The following is a 20,022-nucleotide window of genomic DNA, read 5'->3' on the forward strand; positions in this document are numbered from 1 at the left end:
ATAAACCAATTCAATCTATAAAATTTTTATTTATGTAAGACCGCATAAATTAGGTTGGATTGATCATATTTTTCTAATTATCAATTTTTGTCGGTTTTGAAGATCAGAAGCTAAAGCTTAGAAAGTGGATGGAAAGTTCAGCAGTAAACCGACCATTGGTCCAAGTTTGTGCCATTGAAAAAGTCTTTTGGAAAAACATTAAGTTCATATCTTGAAATGACTTGATACTAACATGTTGATACACATATGGTTTTAAAATAAAATAGTTCATCAGATCTTTCTAATTATCAAGTTTTCTTTTAAGATAATTTTAAAATAGTTAAATTTATTTTTGTTATATTTAAAATCATTTTGCAACCTGCTTAAAAAAAAAAAAAAGTGAGAAAATTGTTTTTGATCAAGTTTTTAGTACACATATGGAAGGTGGATTTGAAAGTAGATATTTTATATTTAAAGATTCGAGAAATTATATATTTTTTCCTTGATAACAAAAAAAAAAAAAAACAAAAAAAAAGTATTTTGTGATGGGAATTTTTTTATTAAAAATATTTTATTTTTTTAAAGTAAAATAAGAATTAATATTTCGAGTATGAAAACTTCAGAATTTAGGTGCACCTAAGTTGGAACCAAGCTGTATTGCACGTGTCTTATTGTCGGTTAACAAGGTTGTTTGTGGCATCGACGGTGGTGGTGCTGGAAGGGCTAGCCTATTCAAATTGGAATTTATAATTTTAACCCAACTTTATTTATGTTTATTTTTTAGTTTAGCACGAATTATTATATAAAAGAGTCAATTTGTTCGGTTAATAATATTATAAAAGAGTTGAATAAATTTTACTTTAATTTTATTTCAAGAGCATGAATTTTGGAATTAAAAAAAATTGTGTGCATTTCACAAAAACATTAGGTAATAGAAACAATTTATTTTGGGCTTCATAAATTTGTGTTTATGTAGTCTTAAGATTAAGAAAAGTATATAGTTCATCCATAAATTAAATTGCTAATAAGAGCACAGGATTGAAAACTTGGAAAATAAAAATAAAACTATAAGCCAACTAGACGTTGCTCTAGAGTTTTTGAGAGTGGAATTAGAAAAGTAAGCTTTATCATTCTCAAATTCCTTGAATAAGGTTTCTAAATCCACTCATCGTATTTATTCTCGCTAGATTAATCAATAATAGAGATTACATATATTATTTCAATCGTCCATCATTGTATAATAAACTTTATATGCATAGAAATTTGGACGAGAAGGATCAGTAAGACACCTGGATGGATGGATGGATGGATAGATGGATGGATGGAAGGAACAAGAGGATGAAGATCGACGAATCTCACTATTAGTCTCATTTTTTGTCTTTATTGTCATCTAATTCGTCATAAAGAGTAAGCACGAATCACTTCTAGAATAGGCGCATGACATGTCGGACACTTTTCTCTTGCTTCGACCAACTCGTTAGCACATTTTGAACATGTCCACATGTGCCGGCATCTATAGATTGTAACGGAGAAAATATAAGTTAAATGAAACTTGGAACTAGAGAAAAACACACAAAAATGGTCTGAGATTTTGCTAGAATGACCTATACAACAAAGCATCAATATGGTTATCACAACATATACAACAAATTCCTTTCCTTACTCGGTCCCATTTGGGTTCTTCGTCTGGCAAACTGTCTTCAAATATCTCTGTTCGCGGACATTATATGTAGTCAAGCCAGTCGAATGACATGTGAAAGTGATATCATATTAGTGACCAGAACACTAAAGAATTTCCCATCCTCCCTCCACCCATGCAGAATAACCATTTGAGTAAAGTATGATATATTTCGGTGGTTCAGGGCAGGAACAACATCAAAAAAACAAAGAAGGCCATGTCGAATTTTGGAAAAATATAATATCTACAACCAAGAAGCACAGAAACTACTTAAATTACTTATGAAATCACTTAGATTAAGGCATGCACCTCTGCAAATCAAGTACCATGTTCTATTTTTTTTTAGGGGGTGGGGTGGGTTCACAAGAAGCTTGTTAATTGATCAAATCTAAATGATGTAATAAACTAAAGAATTCAGCTACATTGAGAATGAAGGCATACCTTCTGAAACAGTTGTTCGGTTAAGTGCAGAAGAAACTTCTTGCTTAATTGAGCGTTGTAGCTCAAGTTGCATGTCCATGCATGTCTCCAACATTCTCTGTAGGTTGCTCATCCTCTGCTGCAGCCTAGACATGTCGATCCTCAAATCATTAATGATCTCCCAGTCCTGTAACGTTCAGCAACAACATCAAATTTAAAAGAATAGTAATAACAATAAAATAAAGAACGAAAAAAAGATGACCAGATTATCCAACAACCAACACTGACTTCACCTAATAGACAATTGCAATAATTCTAAATAGAATTATAGAATCACAATTCATCAATCGTTTACCATTGATATTTGCACGTTTTCCTATCTCTTTTATTTACTTTAATCCAACTGATTTCACCCAAAAAGACAACAAACAAGGGAACAATGATGAGACATACAGCTCCAAACTGCTGATGGAAATCACGTCTTGACCAACTATCATGACTCAATTCATGTTCCCAAAGTTGCCGAGGGGGCATTGCAGGTGGCAGAGGCAAAGCAAGTGGATGGCTCGCAGCAGAACCCGCTTGACCTGCAGTCTGCCTGTCGTGCTCTTGCTCTTGTTTTGCAGACGTGTAAGGGGACATCGTCTCGTCTAGATCCCCATTACTGGTACTGTGACCTCGCCTGTCTATGTAAGATCGAATTAACTGGTCAAGACTTTCTCGGAAACCACTACTAAGAAGAGTAGAGACACTTCTCCTGCATAATAAAGAAAAATAGTCCACATGTAAATTCACCATTTAGTCTGAATTCAGCCAGGCATGTTGTTATATAAATTTTTTGATACCTATTTAAAAGTTCTCTCATTTCAACATTATGCACATTATTCTCTTCACGAAAATAAAAGGTCTCCAACCTTCGGCTGGATGTAGCCTTCCGACTAAGAGAGCCCTCTAACCAATTAGGCACATCCTCCACAATGATAGCATTTTCATGTGAAGCTCCAGGGGCATTTTACAGATGAATATCTCCTCTATGTGTCGTACTCGAGAATTCTCCAGACCAATGAGTAGTGTGATGCTTTCCAACTGAGTTTCGTTTATATCTTCTTCAATGCTATTTTCCATTCATCCCGTTGAAAACCATATGCTTGCCAATCATTTGGCTCAACTCCCATACCTAGATCTTCATTCAATTCCTCGTGAGAAGTAGATTCCAGCGGATCTACATTTTCAAGATCATCGTCTTGAAAACTTCTAGAATGATCTGATAATACTCCAATATCATCATATTCCTCGCGGGTATCAATTTGTTGAATGGAAGATTCGACATCTGGTATGCTAGTATGATCCTCGTCATCAATTTGAGGAACTTCAAGGTATAAAATTTTTGCAGCAATTTCTTGTAAAATTCTTCTCATACGTTGTCCTGAATCTTCTCTCATCTCCATCGAGTTGATATCAGCTGTTTGGCTGGCTACACCATTCTCTTCAACCTGTTCTTGTGTACTTTCTAGCGCATCAATAGATGCTTCCCTACCTTGAGCATTAATTCTTTCTAAATCAGATATGACTTTAGTTAGACCAATGCTATAAGAGCTTGCGTTATGACTTTCCACGTTAATTGGCCCAGAACGTCTAGGAAGATCATCTAGGACCTCAAAACTCCTTGTACGATTCAGGTCAATTATAGAATCACCATCATCACTGTTGTATGTGGTGTCAGAATGCCGGCTACTTGCTTGATCTTGAATAGAATTATCCAATCGGGAGAAGAATCCTTCCCTAATTCAAAGAAAGTCAAAATATCATTAGTATTATCAAAAGGGATAGGCCAGCATTACAGAGTGGACAAGCAGGTCAAGTTGCCAATGAGCTTGAGTGAAAAACAACGGGCAAAAGTTCAAAGTTGACACTGAAGGAAACAATACACGACTCTCATTCTGAATCAAGTGAATTAAGGAGTTTTTCTTCCTCAAAATTTTTGTAGTACCCAAGTCCTCAACTTTTACACTTTCACAAACTTCAAAGTAGCTTACTATTGTTCAACTTCACAACATTTGAAAGCTCCCAATCAAAGAAGGTTAGTCTTCCAAGCAGGTCGCAAGTTTTGGACCTAAGACTTCTTGGTTAAAGTTAACGACCCTTAACCACAATGCCCAGCGATCAAATTTGTGTTTTATTGACTATAACTAGTAATGATTTCAAGTTCAACGAGGAAAACGAACAATGTCCATCGGTGTTAACATTAATGTAAAAAAAGACGTTAGTACGAAGGTTTGTTAAGCTCTAGGTTTAGTTTAACCAAATTAAGACACAGTAATTAGTGACCAGATAACTTTTGGATTGAGGATATACAATCGCATATGAAATTGATCACTATTTCTCATACCTCGGTAATTCAGAAAAATTTAGTTTCCTAATAATGTAATTAGCATTAAGGATGTCGCTAGACATTAGACATTTCATCTTACATGCCAATGATGATTGGAGTGGCATTGATGAGACACTCGTAGCAATTTACATGGCAGTAATTTGACACTAGTTGCCCATTCTCGAAGTTTCTCTTATCTACAAGCAATTTACTAATGATATTCAGACACGGTAGTATAGGAGTCCTGAGGTTATTCTTGGATCTAAATATTCGAATCCAGCAGATATGTGGTCATTTGCTTGCATTTGTTTTGAGTTGGCCAGTGGCGATGTTCTCTTTGATCCACAAAGTGGTGACAACTATGAAAGGGATGAGGTATGTTCAGAGACTTTTTTTTTTTTTTTTTTTTTTTTTTGTTCTTTTATCAGTATGATTATTATTTTCTTTCTTATACTCATTAATTCTTAACGTGTAACATTTGTTAATCGAGTCTCACCTCCCCTTGGGAAGCATTGCTTCTACTCATAGTAAAGTCCCACATTTTCAATCGTTTGAAAACCATGCTCAAAAGTTTTTTTTTTTTTTTTTTTGTTTGTTATTGTTGTTTTTTTTCGTTGTCAATGAGATAACTTTATTCGTTGACACGTTTCTTCCGTTGTAGCTGTAACAGCGGCATAATGTAGAAGTTTACGTGATATTGAAATATTTGGTCGGTTGTTTTATTTTGGTTAACTGGTGGAGGAGGCTCAATTTAATTTCAACAATGTCATACACTAAATATGCCAGGTGAATAATTTGAAAAGAATGTCGTTTGGAACACATAAAGAATTTTGCTTTTAACTTGATGCCTTTCTTTCCATTTTTTTAATACAATGTGGCTATTATCTCAGCTAATCGCATTCCCCTTAGCTTGTAGGATAACGGTAGTATACATATGGTACTTGTTTCTAATTTTTTTTATAACAACTATATGTATATCATGTCGACATCACTGGTATACGTGTTCGAGGAACATCAAAACAAGACTTTGCTATGAGTATCAGCTTATTACATGGACCTTCTCTTCTGGAAGTTGTAATTTCTACTCTTTATTTTATTTTCAGGATCATTTCGCATTGATGATGGAGCTTTTTGGAGTGATGCCTCGCAAGGTAATGTTTACATACTTACAGATACCATGTCGTCTTTATTTTATATATATGAAATTTTTTTCACTTATTTATATTTTGCTCTTTCTTAAAATATCCGGCACAGATTGCATTAGGTGGCTGCTATTCAAGGGACTACTTCAACAAATATGGCGAGTTGAGACATATTCCTCAATTGCGCTTTTGGCCTCTTAATAAGGTGTTGACTGAGAAGTATGATTTCAGCAAGCAAGATGCTAATGACTTGGCTGACTTTCTTGTTCCTTTATTGGATTTTGCACCTGAAAAGACATCAAGAGCAGCACAATGTCTCAGCCATCCGTGGTTGAGTTATGTCTCAAGAATTCTTGAATCTTCTGTATCAACCCATCAAAATCAGCCCAAAGATCAGGACGCTTCAACTAAAAGAAGCGAGAAGGACGAGAGAGAAGCTATGGAGATTGTAATGGGAAACATAACTATTGATGGAACTTCGAAATCGAAGTCATCGAAATAGACATGACCAGAAATGGCAACGTACGCGATTTCAGGCTATGTTTCGTGCAGTATAATCGTGGTCTATAGCTCGGGTTTCCATCGGAGTTGGAAACATATTCATGAACCACATGGATTCAGTGTTGTCCTACATGCTATCCGAAGCAATCATCATCTTTTGCTTTGGTGAGAGTCGACCAGCATTCGTAGGCCCATCTCGAGCAACTTCGAACGGTGGATTGTTTTGACAGAGTGCGCGTTCGAGTATGATTTGCATATCTTTACAAACTAACAATATTTCTAGGTCTCTTGTGTAGCACAACTTTCTGGATCATAATTTCTTCCTGAAACCTTGAACAGATATAAAATATATTTTTGGTGCTAGATTCTTGCCATTTTGTTTATTGTAATGTTGGCCACTACCGGGTTTTCTATTTAAAAATGAACTTTTTTTATATATTAAAACTTTTCAGATATAAAATAATCGGGCGGCCCAAAAGGGGATGGAGGATACCCGACTCAATCAACGAAATGAGCATATGGTCGAGTGCAGGACAGACTGGGAAGCAGGGAAAATTTCAGGCCATACGAATACGACGCTTCCCTAAAGACAAACTTGTGGGGAAGGCGAGGTTGAAGACGACTGCAAGTCCATAACCTAATCGTATTCTTGACCCTTGAAACCTGTCATGGAGCTGGCCTCGGATTTCGACCTTGTAGAAGCGGAATTGGAGCCAGACCTTGACCATGTAGAAGCTGGTAATGGACTTGTCCATTGGCACAATCGCACTTTTGCAGTAGCGGGATAGCGACTGTGCGACACTTGTTCTAACCCAGTGAACAAATCAGTGATGTGAATTTCAGATTTCGTGGACGATATCGACGTATGCTCGAACCTCAGGTTATGTTTGAGAGAAATACTTTAGAAAATTTGAGCGAGGTAATACGCTAATTTATTTGATAGTTTTTGAAGTTGTGGATGTATTAGACACAAACGTAAGAATTCAAAAACTTACCAACTACAATAATTATTAATATTAGATCTATTTTGTGGATACTTTTAACCCTTTTTTCTAAGACATAACAGAAGTACTAATTCTTCATTTATCACCATATTGAACTTATAAACACATGAAAATGTTGGCACATCGATGAAAATTTGAAAACCCCCGGATTCTTATTCTTGTTGACTTGACGGAACTTAGCAAACTACCATTTTTTCAAAAAGTTATTTTTGTTGGTAGAGAGAGGGGTCTTGATGATTTGAAGTGAAGAAGAATGGACTATTTGGGGGACCGACCATATTATTTGACATAATGGTTTATGGATCCTTGTAGGATGGCTATTGTGTAAGCCACTTGTAATGATCATGAGAAGTAGGGTTGAATGAGAACAGGCTAAGAAATCAATAAAAAGACTTAAGCATCTGCTCTTGAGTGGAGCACGGTTGAAATCACTTTGTGAGGGTGTCATAAAATTCTAAACCCCATCCTTCGGCCCCTTTTTCTTTTCATACAACGTCCAAGAATATGAGAAAAGCACCAAAATGTCCACATTTCTCTTGGGAATAAACTTAAATGGAAAAAAGAAAATAAGGGTAGTTTTTTGTTTTGTTAAATTTAGTAAGGCTTTTGAAATTTGAGCGGTAAGAAGGAAAAGAAAAAGGCCAAACAAAATATGAAGGGACAAGAATCAGTCTAGTAGGAGAGAACGGGTTATGGGATAGCTAATTTTAGATCTTAGAAACCCTGTAAATTCGTTCGTTTTCATTGTAAAAAGAAGAGGCAGAGAGCAAGAGCAGGAGACAAAAAGCAAGCAAGAGCAGGAGACAAAAAACAAAGAGTATAGTGTAATAGAAAATAGTTTTTTCAGAATTTCTTTTGTCCCCTTGTCTCTCCCCCTCTCGATACCTCCTTCACAGCTTCGTGAGAGTTATTTAAACAAGTTGGTTTCAAAGTTAGCGTTTATTTTTTACAAGTTGGTATCGGAGCGGATTGTTATTTCAACAAATTGGTATCAGAGCGAATTTTATTTCAACAAATTGGTATCAGTGCCGATGGCGAACATGATGGGACAAAAGAAGCATGGGACACTTTAGAAAAGGTGTTCAAAGGAACCGACCGATTCAAGCAGGTGCGTCTCCAGACACTCTGCGTGGCGAGTTGGAGAGAATGAAGATGAAGGAGTCAAAAAATGTATTTGACTACATCACGCGCGTACAGATCGTGGCAAATCAACTAAATCGAAACGGAGAAATGTTACCTGAGACGCGGGTTGTGGAGAAGATGTTGAAGTCGTTAACAGATAACTTCGAGAATGTTGTATGAGACATAGAAGAGTCGAAGGACCTAGCGACGTTCACGGTCGATGAGCTCGCCGGTTCTCTCGAGGCACACGAGCAACGTAAGAAAAAGAAGGAGGAGACCCTCGATCAAGCGCTTCAGACTAAGGCATCAATAAAGGATGAAAAGGTACTCTTCTCTCAAAATACTCAAGGTAGAGGTCGTGGAAGTCGCGGAAATGGTCGAGGTAGTCAAGGCAACAGTTACGAAGAAAACTATAAAGAGAAGAGACTATCGAGCCAAGCAAATAGGCGTGGAAGAGGACACAATCAAGGACGCGGTCAAGGATACAATTCCCACATCCAGTGTTACCAAATGTCAGAAATATGGCCACTAAGCAAATAACTGTAACTTCGACAGATGATACAATTGTGGCAGAATGGGTCATTATGCAAGAGATTGTCGAGCCGATGAAAAGGTGGAAGAAAGGATCAAATTAGCCTTGGATGACGCAACAAATGGAGGCATTCTCTTGATGGCCCAAAATGAAGAGCTGAAAAACGAAAGAACTCGGCGGTGCAAAAGACAACGGCGATAGTCGTGAGGCGATGGAAACTAATAGAAATGAGGTGATGCACAGCTGATACTGAAGACGAGAAAATCGAATAAAGATGAACAACCGAATAATAGAGAGCCCGAGCTCGAAGAGAGAGAGCTCCACTGGCTGGAAAAGCAATTCGAGGAAGAAAGAAGAAAGAGGATGAGAATGGAAGAGAGAATGGAAGAAGAAAAGATGACAGAAATGCAGATTGAACATGAGAAATAGATGGTTCAAATGCAAGCTGCAATCCCTTCAAAATCCCTTGAAAATCCCAAAACAATGACGAAGAAGAAGCCCATGCGATTAGCGAACGAGCCAATGAAACTGCCAGATCTCGAGGAGGAGAATAGAGATTCAGAGCAACAACCCAAAACTGCCGTGGATAAATCTGTGGAGAAGTCTCAATTGCAGACGTTGAAATCCCTGAACGACCAACTTTCGAAGGAGAAAGTATTGATTGAAAAAGAAAAGAAAGTTTTAGAAAAGGAGATCGAAAGATTAGAGAAGGAAGTGGCTGAGCTGAGTGAGAGTCTCTTCTATCTCAAACGGGAGAAGAAAAAGAATGGGAATGTAATCTCTGATCTTATGAAGAAAGTTGAAGAAGGTGTGGAGAAAGAGAATGACATGTTAATGTAGATTGAGGCTCTAGTGGACGAGCTAGTGAGGGAGGAGAAAGATATAGAGATGTTGACTCAACAGAGAGACTCACTCGACGTGAACCTGAATCAGATCCAACAGTAGGCAGTGAATTTACGACACACGATTGAGATACTCACTCGTGATAAAGCCGAAATGGAGGAAGAAAAAATGCTAGCTGTAAATGTCGCTGTGGACTTGAGAAGAGAATTGAGTAAAATGAACGAAGCCATGATGTCTGAGTCAAGCGTGGCTAAGAACGGGAGAAATGAAGAGTTGGTGTCTCAGATAGGCTGTTCTCGAGAAGATCCAAATGAACTCTCATCAAAGAAGAACAAGCTTAGTCTGCTGCTCGAGGACAAGGAGAGAAAATTGAAGAAACCACGACTGAGCTCAAGAAAATGAAAACGACGAAGGTGGAATCGTTGCATTTAAGTTTATGGGGAAGTTTTGTTGGGAATAAACTTAAATGGAAAAAAGAAAAGAAGGGTAGTTTATTATTTTGTTAAACTTAGTAAGGCTTTTGAAATGTGAGTCGTAAGAAGGAAAAGGCCAAACAAAAAAAAGGAAGGGACAACAATCACTTGAGGAGAGAATGGGTTATGGGATCGCTCATTTTAAATCTCAGAAACTCTATAAATTGATTCGTTTTCATTGTAAAAAGCAAGAGGCAAAGAGCAAGAGACAGAAAGCAAAGTGTACCGTGTAATAGAAAAGAGTTCTTTCATAATTTCCTTTGTCCCCTTGTCTCTCTCCTCTCGACACCTCCTTCACAGCTTCGTGAGAGTTATTTAAACAAGTTGGTTTCAGAGCGAGCGTCTATTTTCTGCAAGTTTTTATCGGAGGGGATTGTTGTTACAACAAATTGGTATGAGAGCGAATTTTATTTCAACACTCTTTAGGGGCCATTATTGAACGATTCAACTGTTCGTGAACTTTCAAGATTGTATCTAGGAGAACGTCCAAGTTCATATATTTTAACTGTTAAGTGATGGACTGTGAAATCTCATATCGGTTGGAGAGGGAAATGAAGCATTCTTTATAAGGGTGTGGAAACCTCTCCCTAGTAGACGCGTTTTAAAACAGTGAGGCTGATGGTGAGATACGTAACGGGCCAAAGCAGATAATATCTTCTAGCATTGGGCTTGAGCTGTTACAAATGGTATCAGAGCCAGACATTGGGCGGTGTACCAACGAGAATGCTGAACTCCCAAGGGGGTGGATTGTGAGATCCCACCTTAATTGGAAAGGGAAACAAAGCATATCTAGAGTGTGGAAACTTCTTCCTAGCATACGTGTTTTAAAACCGTGAGGCTAACGACGATACGTAACGACTCAAAGCTGACAATATCTATTAGCAGTATGCTTTAGCTATTCAATGGACGTTTTCAACACTAACATCAATACAAGTTCATAAATTCATCTTCAGTGGCATACATGTCAGGATGATTTTCGTATCCTGTTTATAGTGTTTCATCATCGTTATGTGTTATTTATATATTGTTTGGACTGCCAAGATCAGCATAGTACTTAATGATCCATCCTTTAATGATGTTAACCTCTGTCTCTCTTTGTTCCACCAACCACTGTGGATCCGTTTCATTTGCTCGTAAAATGTCCAAACAATGAGATCCTGGAAAGTTCAAAACATGTCAGCTCAAAAGAACAAAGCTTTGAAGTTAGAATTTATGAGTCTGAATCAAACCATTAGGCGTATGGAGTGCAAGGAGACTGTCAGATAAGTTATGCAACACTCTGCATTCACAAAAAGAGATAGAGAGTTGAAGTAAAGCTGATTGTTCTTTATGTGCAATAAATGTTGGAGCTTTCGTTTTCGTTTACCCGCCGCTGCTATAAGGGTCCCTGAGTCCATTGGAGAAAATGATGTTGCTGCCAAATCTCTTAAGGATGAGTTTTATGTCCTGAAATTTGAAGGGAGACAAAGAAATTGTGAGATTCTACGTCGGTTGGGGAGGAGAACGAACTATTCTTTATGAGCGTGTGGAAACCTCTCCCTAGTAGACGCGTTTTAGAAACCTTAAAGGGAAGCTTGAAAGGGAAAGCTCAAAGAGGATAATATATGTTAGCGGTGGGGTTGGACGTTTACAAATGGTATCAGAGCCAGACACTGGGTGATGTGCCAGCGAGGAGGCTGATCCCTGAAGGGGGTGGACACGAGGCGGTGTGCCAACAAGGACGCTGGGTCCCGAGGGGGTGGATTGTGAGATCCTATATCGGTTGGTGAGGAGAAAAAAAAAACATTGTTTATAAGGGCGTGGAAACCTCTCTAATATAAAAACCTTGAGGGGAAACCCAAAGAGGATGATATCATCTAGTGGTGGGCCCCGAAGGGGGTGGATACGAGGCGGTGTGCCAGTAAGGATGCTGGGCCTCGAGGGGGTGGATTGTGAGATCCACTAACAGAATGGTCGGATGCACCCCGAAGGGTGGTGGATACGAGGCTGTGTGCTAGCAAGGACGCTGGGCCTCGAGGGGGTAGATTGTGGGATCTCACATCGATTGGAGAAGGGAACGGGTGCCAGCGAGGATGCTGGGCCTCGAGGGTTGGAGTGGATTGTGGAGTCCCACATCGACTGGAGAAGGGAACGAGTGCCAACGAGGACGCTGGCCCCGAGGGAAGGGGTGGATTGTAAGATCCCACATTGGTTGGGGAGGAGAACAAAACATTCTTTACAAGGGTGTAGTTTTAAAAACTTTGAGAGGAAGCCTGGAAAAGAAAGTAAAAAAAAGACAATATCTACTATAGATTTTGGCGGTTACAGTAATTTCAATAAAGAAAATAAAGAAAAAGAGAGAGGTGGCTGAAGTGCATACATGGCCTCCATAATAGGTGGTGACCCAGTGAGGCCTTGGAGACACACCGTATAACTCATTGCAGTAATCTATGAAGCTTCCAAGCTCAAAACTGTATGCTGGAAACATAGTATCATTGCCTGTGCTTAATGGCATCACCATTTCACTGCATCTCTGAGTTACACACACAACACAAAAGCTTCTTAAAACGTCAAAAAAAAAAATGAAGCTTTTCGAAGTTCGATGCATTCCACATCGGTATTTGTGTAATAAAAAGATTACCTGCCACCTCCATCCCACATCGGTTTCAGTTTCATCTCTGGCCTGATTCATGTAGCAGGAAAGATTTCCTTTATAAGCAAACACCCCTGCAGCAATTCTGTCAACAATTCCACTTCCTGGTGAAGCTCCATCAATGGCATCACAGATTATAGTGACTGGATACCTTGGTGGGTGGTCGTATTGGGCTGCGACGGTATACATAGACCACAAGAAGTCTTCCAGCTGAGCGAAGTTCTTCAGAGGACTAAAACAAGAACAACTGATTTGAAGCACAAACTTCATTAAATTTGGATATGAGAAGCCATGAATTCTAATACCTGCAACTTTTGAACTCTTTGCTAAGAATGGAAAGGCCATCCGGCTTGGAAGCAATTGTTTCAATCTTGGACCAGGAATCCCGAATGGTTTCATAGCAACTTTCACTAACGTCCTGCAAATTCATTCACATTTTTGTGTGTTTAAAAAGTTCAAAAGGTTCAAAAGGATGCATTGTTGTTGTTGTTGAAGGATCTTACTCTGAAATCCTTAGTGGCAATGGAATAGTATGCATCTTGTGGCGTGATATTGTCGAAGTAAAGGATTGGAGCTGAAGAAGCAAGAGCTCCAAGGGCGACATGAGGATATTTCAGACGAAACCATGCAGCCAACACTATTTTCCACAAAACAAAACAAACAAAAAAAAAAAAAAACATGTTCTGTTATATAGAGTTTGAACATTTTTGTAACCGCTAGCAGATATTGTTCGCTTCGCACGTTACGTATCGTCGTTAGCCTCACGGTATTAAAACGTGTTTGCTAGAGAGAGGCTTCTACACCCTTACAAGAAGTGTTTCGTTCCCCTCTCTAACTGATGTGGGATCTCACAATCCACCGCTCTTGGTGGCTCAGCGTCCTCGCTAGTGTATGGCTCTGATACCGTTTGCAACAGCTCAAGGCCACCACTAGCAGATATTGTCTGTTTTGGCCCGTTACGTATCGCCGTTAGCCTCACGGTTTTAAAACGCGTCTGCTAGGAAGAGGCTTCCACACCCTTACAAGAAATGTTTCGTTCCCTTTTCCAACCGATGTGGGATCTCACAATCCACCCGCTTGGAGGCCCAGGGTCCTCGCTGGCACACTACCCGGTGTCTAGCTCTGATACCATTTACAACAGCTCGAGGCCACCGCTAGCAGATATTGTCCGCTTTGGCCCGTTACATATCGTAGTTAGCCTCACGATTTTAAAACGCGTCTGCTAGGGATAGGCTTCCACACCCTTATAAGAAAAGTTTCGTTCCCCTCTCCACCCGATGTGGGATCTCACAATCCACCCCTCTTGGAGGCCCAGTGTCCTCGCTAGCACGCTACTCAGTGTCTAGCTCTGATACCATTTGTAACAACCCAAGGCCATCGCTAGTAGATATTGTCCATTTTGGCCCGTTACGCATCGTCATCAGCCTTACAGTTTTAAAACACATCTACTAGCGATTCGTTTCCACACCCTTATAAGAAATGCTTCATTCCCCTTTCCAACCGACGTGAAATCTCACAATTTTAAACGAGAACCCACTTACTTCCACCATATGATCCACCAAGAACAATCACAGGAGAATCTTTAGCATGCAACTCCTTTTTAACATGTATAAGAACATCAGCATAATCTGCTATTGCTTGAGCAGAGTTGAAATAGCCTAAAGTGCTTGCATTCTTCAATGCTACCTCCCTTGATCCAAAGGGTATCGATTTCCCATAATAACGATGCTAACAACAAAACAAAACAAAATCATATAAACCCTCCAAAGCATTAAATATGAACCACACAAGAACATGAAAGCTCTTACCTCAATATAAACAAGAAGAGCCCCAAACTGAGCAGCATTATCAGTCGAGAATCCTACAACGTTCAAATCATTATCCAGTGGACCTTCAGCTCCCAAGTAGGCAAGAATGGGAGCGCTCGAATTTGCGCCGCCCCAATACTTAAAGTTGATTATATATCTATGAGCGAACGTCGTGTAGCTTTCAGGCCTATAATTGAAGTGATCTAACGTTTGGTTGTAATAAAATGTCTTGAAATCATCCGAAAGAGGCGAGGACAGAGCTTCAGAATCTCTGTCGGTTGGACTAAGCCTTGGGATTCTGTACTGTGTTGCAGAAACACAGGCTGAAAGGATGAGAAGTAAGCAAGGAAGAAGCATCATGGCGGAGTGCTTGGTTTGGCTTGATCTTCACAAACAAACAGCTCCTTTATATAACAAAAAGTTGCCCGGTTAACCGGTTCGAGTCTCGAACCAGCGGTTAGTAAGCTAGGCTAAGGCGCCTAATGAAAGGCAGTTGAATGGTTGAGTTGAGTTGAGTTGATTGTGGTCGGGAAGGCGAGTAAGTTATAGAGGTTTCTGCCAAATAAAGACACTCTTCAACAGCTTCATTCCCAAATATGCAATGAAGCTGTTGTCCTTATCAAAAATTTGCTTTTCTAATGCTAAAATCAGTTCAAAATTCCTGGTTTTAGAATAGTGTCTTCGTGAAGAAAACTTCTAATCTTAATATCTTGATGTGTCGGTTAGGGATGTTCGTTGGTTGAGTTGGGTCCGGTTGGCTGAGATACTTTTTAGATCTAATCCAATTGTTCGGGTTGAAAATTTTTCAACCCTAACAACACTTATTAATTAATACAATAAAATTTTTTAGTTGAATTGATTTCGATTGTTTGGGCAACTAAATATACGTATATATAACTCGATCGTATATAAAAATGATATTATAAAATTTATAATAAATTCGAGTTGGTTTAGTTCAACCCAATCGAGTTTCAGGAGAACCAATAAACCAATTCAATCTATAAAATTTTTATTTATGTAAGACCGCATAAATTAGGTTGGATTGATCATATTTTTCTAATTATCAATTTTTGTCGGTTTTGAAGATCAGAAGCTAAAGCTTAGAAAGTGGATGGAAAGTTCAGCAGTAAACCGACCATTGGTCCAAGTTTGTGCCATTGAAAAAGTCTTTTGGAAAAACATTAAGTTCATATCTTGAAATGACTTGATACTAACATGTTGATACACATATGGTTTTAAAATAAAATAGTTCATCAGATCTTTCTAATTATCAAGTTTTCTTTTAAGATAATTTTAAAATAGTTAAATTTATTTTTGTTATATTTAAAATCATTTTGCAACCTGCTTAAAAAAAAAAAAAAGTGAGAAAATTGTTTTTGATCAAGTTTTTAGTACACATATGGAAGGTGGATTTGAAAGTAGATATTTTATATTTAAAGATTCGAGAAATTATATATTTTTTTCCTTGATAACAAAAAAAAAAAAACAAAAAAAAAGTATTTTGTGATGGGAATTTTTTTATTAAAAATATTTTATTTTTTTAAAGTAAAATAAGAATTAATATTTCGAGTATGAAAACTTCAGAATTTAGGTGCACCTAAGTTGGAACCAAGCTGTATTGCACGTGTCTTATTGTCGGTTAACAAGGTTGTTTGTGGCATCGACGGTGGTGGTGCTGGAAGGGCTAGCCTATTCAAATTGGAATTTATAATTTTAACCCAACTTTATTTATGTTTATTTTTTAGTTTAGCACGAATTATTATATAAAAGAGTCAATTTGTTCGGTTAATAATATTATAAAAGAGTTGAATAAATTTTACTTTAATTTTATTTCAAGAGCATGAATTTTGGAATTAAAAAAAATTGTGTGCATTTCACAAAAACATTAGGTAATAGAAACAATTTATTTTGGGCTTCATAAATTTGTGTTTATGTAGTCTTAAGATTAAGAAAAGTATATAGTTCATCCATAAATTAAATTGCTAATAAGAGCACAGGATTGAAAACTTGGAAAATAAAAATAAAACTATAAGCCAACTAGACGTTGCTCTAGAGTTTTTGAGAGTGGAATTAGAAAAGTAAGCTTTATCATTCTCAAATTCCTTGAATAAGGTTTCTAAATCCACTCATCGTATTTATTCTCGCTAGATTAATCAATAATAGAGATTACATATATTATTTCAATCGTCCATCATTGTATAATAAACTTTATATGCATAGAAATTTGGACGAGAAGGATCAGTAAGACACCTGGATGGATGGATGGATGGATAGATGGATGGATGGAAGGAACAAGAGGATGAAGATCGACGAATCTCACTATTAGTCTCATTTTTTGTCTTTATTGTCATCTAATTCGTCATAAAGAGTAAGCACGAATCACTTCTAGAATAGGCGCATGACATATCGGACACTTTTCTCTTGCTTCGACCAACTCGTTAGCACATTTTGAACATGTCCACATGTGCCGGCATCTATAGATTGTAACGGAGAAAATATAAGTTAAATGAAACTTGGAACTAGAGAAAAACACACAAAAATGGTCTGAGATTTTGCTAGAATGACCTATACAACAAAGCATCAATATGGTTATCACAACATATACAACAAATTCCTTTCCTTACTCGGTCCCATTTGGGTTCTTCGTCTGGCAAACTGTCTTCAAATATCTCTGTTCGCGGACATTATATGTAGTCAAGCCAGTCGAATGACATGTGAAAGTGATATCATATTAGTGACCAGAACACTAAAGAATTTCCCATCCTCCCTCCACCCATGCAGAATAACCATTTGAGTAAAGTATGATATATTTCGGTGGTTCAGGGCAGGAACAACATCAAAAAAACAAAGAAGGCCATGTCGAATTTTGGAAAAATATAATATCTACAACCAAGAAGCACAGAAACTACTTAAATTACTTATGAAATCACTTAGATTAAGGCATGCACCTCTGCAAATCAAGTACCATGTTCTATTTTTTTTTAGGGGGTGGGGTGGGTTCACAAGAAGCTTGTTAATTGATCAAATCTAAATGATGTAATAAACTAAAGAATTCAGCTACATTGAGAATGAAGGCATACCTTCTGAAACAGTTGTTCGGTTAAGTGCAGAAGAAACTTCTTGCTTAATTGAGCGTTGTAGCTCAAGTTGCATGTCCATGCATGTCTCCAACATTCTCTGTAGGTTGCTCATCCTCTGCTGCAGCCTAGACATGTCGATCCTCAAATCATTAATGATCTCCCAGTCCTGTAACGTTCAGCAACAACATCAAATTTAAAAGAATAGTAATAACAATAAAATAAAGAACGAAAAAAAGATGACCAGATTATCCAACAACCAACACTGACTTCACCTAATAGACAATTGCAATAATTCTAAATAGAATTATAGAATCACAATTCATCAATCGTTTACCATTGATATTTGCACGTTTTCCTATCTCTTTTATTTACTTTAATCCAACTGATTTCACCCAAAAAGACAACAAACAAGGGAACAATGATGAGACATACAGCTCCAAACTGCTGATGGAAATCACGTCTTGACCAACTATCATGACTCAATTCATGTTCCCAAAGTTGCCGAGGGGGCATTGCAGGTGGCAGAGGCAAAGCAAGTGGATGGCTCGCAGCAGAACCCGCTTGACCTGCAGTCTGCCTGTCGTGCTCTTGCTCTTGTTCTGCAGACGTGTAAGGGGACATCGTCTCGTCTAGATCCCCATTACTGGTACTGTGACCTCGCCTGTCTATGTAAGATCGAATTAACTGGTCAAGACTTTCTCGGAAACCACTACTAAGAAGAGTAGAGACACTTCTCCTGCATAATAAAGAAAAATAGTCCACATGTAAATTCACCATTTAGTCTGAATTCAGCCAGGCATGTTGTTATATAAATTTTTTGATACCTATTTAAAAGTTCTCTCATTTCAACATTATGCACATTATTCTCTTCACGAAAATAAAAGGTCTCCAACCTTCGGCTGGATGTAGCCTTCCGACTAAGAGAGCCCTCTAACCAATTAGGCACATCCTCCACAATGATAGCATTTTCATGTGAAGCTCCAGGGGCATTTTACAGATGAATATCTCCTCTATGTGTCGTACTCGAGAATTCTCCAGACCAATGAGTAGTGTGATGCTTTCCAACTGAGTTTCGTTTATATCTTCTTCAATGCTATTTTCCATTCATCCCGTTGAAAACCATATGCTTGCCAATCATTTGGCTCAACTCCCATACATAGATCTTCATTCAATTCCTCGTGAGAAGTAGATTCCAGCGGATCTACATTTTCAAGATCATCGTCTTGAAAACTTCTAGAATGATCTGATAATACTCCAATATCATCATATTCCTCGCGGGTATCAATTTGTTGAATGGAAGATTCGACATCTGGTATGCTAGTATGATCCTCGTCATCAATTTGAGGAACTTCAAGGTATAAAATTTTTGCAGCAATTTCTTGTAAAATTCTTTTCATACGTTGTCCTGAATCTTCTCTCATCTCCATCGAGTTGATATCAGCTGTTTGGCTGGCTACACCATTCTCTTCAACCTGTTCTTGTGTACTTTCTAGCGCATCAATAGATGCTTCCCTACCTTGAGCATTAATTCTTTCTAAATCAGATATGACTTTAGTTAGACCAATGCTATAAGAGCTTGCGTTATGACTTTCCACGTTAATTGGCCCAGAACGTCTAGGAAGATCATCTAGGACCTCAAAACTCCTTGTACGATTCAGGTCAATTATAGAATCACCATCATCACTGTTGTATGTGGTGTCAGAATGCCGGCTACTTGCTTGATCTTGAATAGAATTATCCAATCGGGAGAAGAATCCTTCCCTAATTCAAAGAAAGTCAAAATATCATTAGTATTATCAAAAGGGATAGGCCAGCATTACAGAGTGGACAAGCAGGTCAAGTTGCCAATGAGCTTGAGTGAAAAACAACGGGCAAAAGTTCAAAGTTGACACTGAAGGAAACAATACACGACTCTCATTCTGAATCAAGTGAATTAAGGAGTTTTTCTTCCTCAAAATTTTTGTAGTACCCAAGTCCTCAACTTTTACACTTTCACAAACTTCAAAGTAGCTTACTATTGTTCAACTTCACAACATTTGAAAGCTCCCAATCAAAGAAGGTTAGTCTTCCAAGCAGGTCGCAAGTTTTGGACCTAAGACTTCTTGGTTAAAGTTAACGACCCTTAACCACAATGCCCAGCGATCAAATTTGTGTTTTATTGACTATAACTAGTAATGATTTCAAGTTCAACGAGGAAAACGAACAATGTCCATCGGTGTTAACATTAATGTAAAAAAAGACGTTAGTACGAAGGTTTGTTAAGCTCTAGGTTTAGTTTAACCAAATTAAGACACAGTAATTAGTGACCAGATAACTTTTGGATTGAGGATATACAATCGCATATGAAATTGATCACTATTTCTCATACCTCGGTAATTCAGAAAAATTTAGTTTCCTAATAATGTAATTAGCATTAAGGATGTCGCTAGACATTAGA

General features: G+C 38.0%; 2 protein-coding genes and 2 pseudogenes across 2 annotated transcripts; 1 reads left to right on the forward strand and 3 right to left on the reverse strand.

The window, feature by feature from the left end:
- Positions 1–1,377: 1,377 nt before the first annotated feature.
- On the reverse strand, positions 1,378–4,531 carry LOC147794674 (uncharacterized; annotated as a pseudogene).
- Positions 4,532–4,733: 202 nt separating this feature from the next.
- LOC147794675 (uncharacterized) lies at positions 4,734–6,092 on the forward strand. The gene is made up of 3 exons (XM_087129258.1): positions 4,734–4,823; positions 5,552–5,599; positions 5,703–6,092. Exons 1-3 carry the CDS (start codon positions 4,734–4,736, stop codon positions 6,090–6,092), a joined length of 528 nt encoding a protein of 175 aa, XP_086985384.1.
- Positions 6,093–10,929: 4,837 nt separating this feature from the next.
- LOC147794676 (uncharacterized) lies at positions 10,930–14,865 on the reverse strand. The gene is made up of 9 exons (XM_087129285.1): positions 14,506–14,865; positions 14,239–14,425; positions 13,201–13,334; positions 13,003–13,115; positions 12,686–12,929; positions 12,425–12,577; positions 11,432–11,511; positions 11,295–11,344; positions 10,930–11,222 (listed from the first exon to the last, which is right to left on the reverse strand). Exons 1-9 carry the CDS (start codon positions 14,863–14,865, stop codon positions 11,083–11,085), a joined length of 1,461 nt encoding a protein of 486 aa, XP_086985411.1. The 3' UTR covers positions 10,930–11,082.
- A 1,957-nt stretch (positions 14,866–16,822) lies between these two features.
- Positions 16,823–20,018, reverse strand: LOC147794677 (uncharacterized; annotated as a pseudogene).
- Positions 20,019–20,022: the final 4 nt, after the last annotated feature.

This window comes from Cucurbita pepo, chromosome 1 (genome assembly GCF_057944985.1).
Source record: "Cucurbita pepo subsp. pepo isolate OVF chromosome 1, ASM5794498v1, whole genome shotgun sequence".
Lineage (NCBI taxonomy): Eukaryota > Viridiplantae > Streptophyta > Magnoliopsida > Cucurbitales > Cucurbitaceae > Cucurbita > Cucurbita pepo.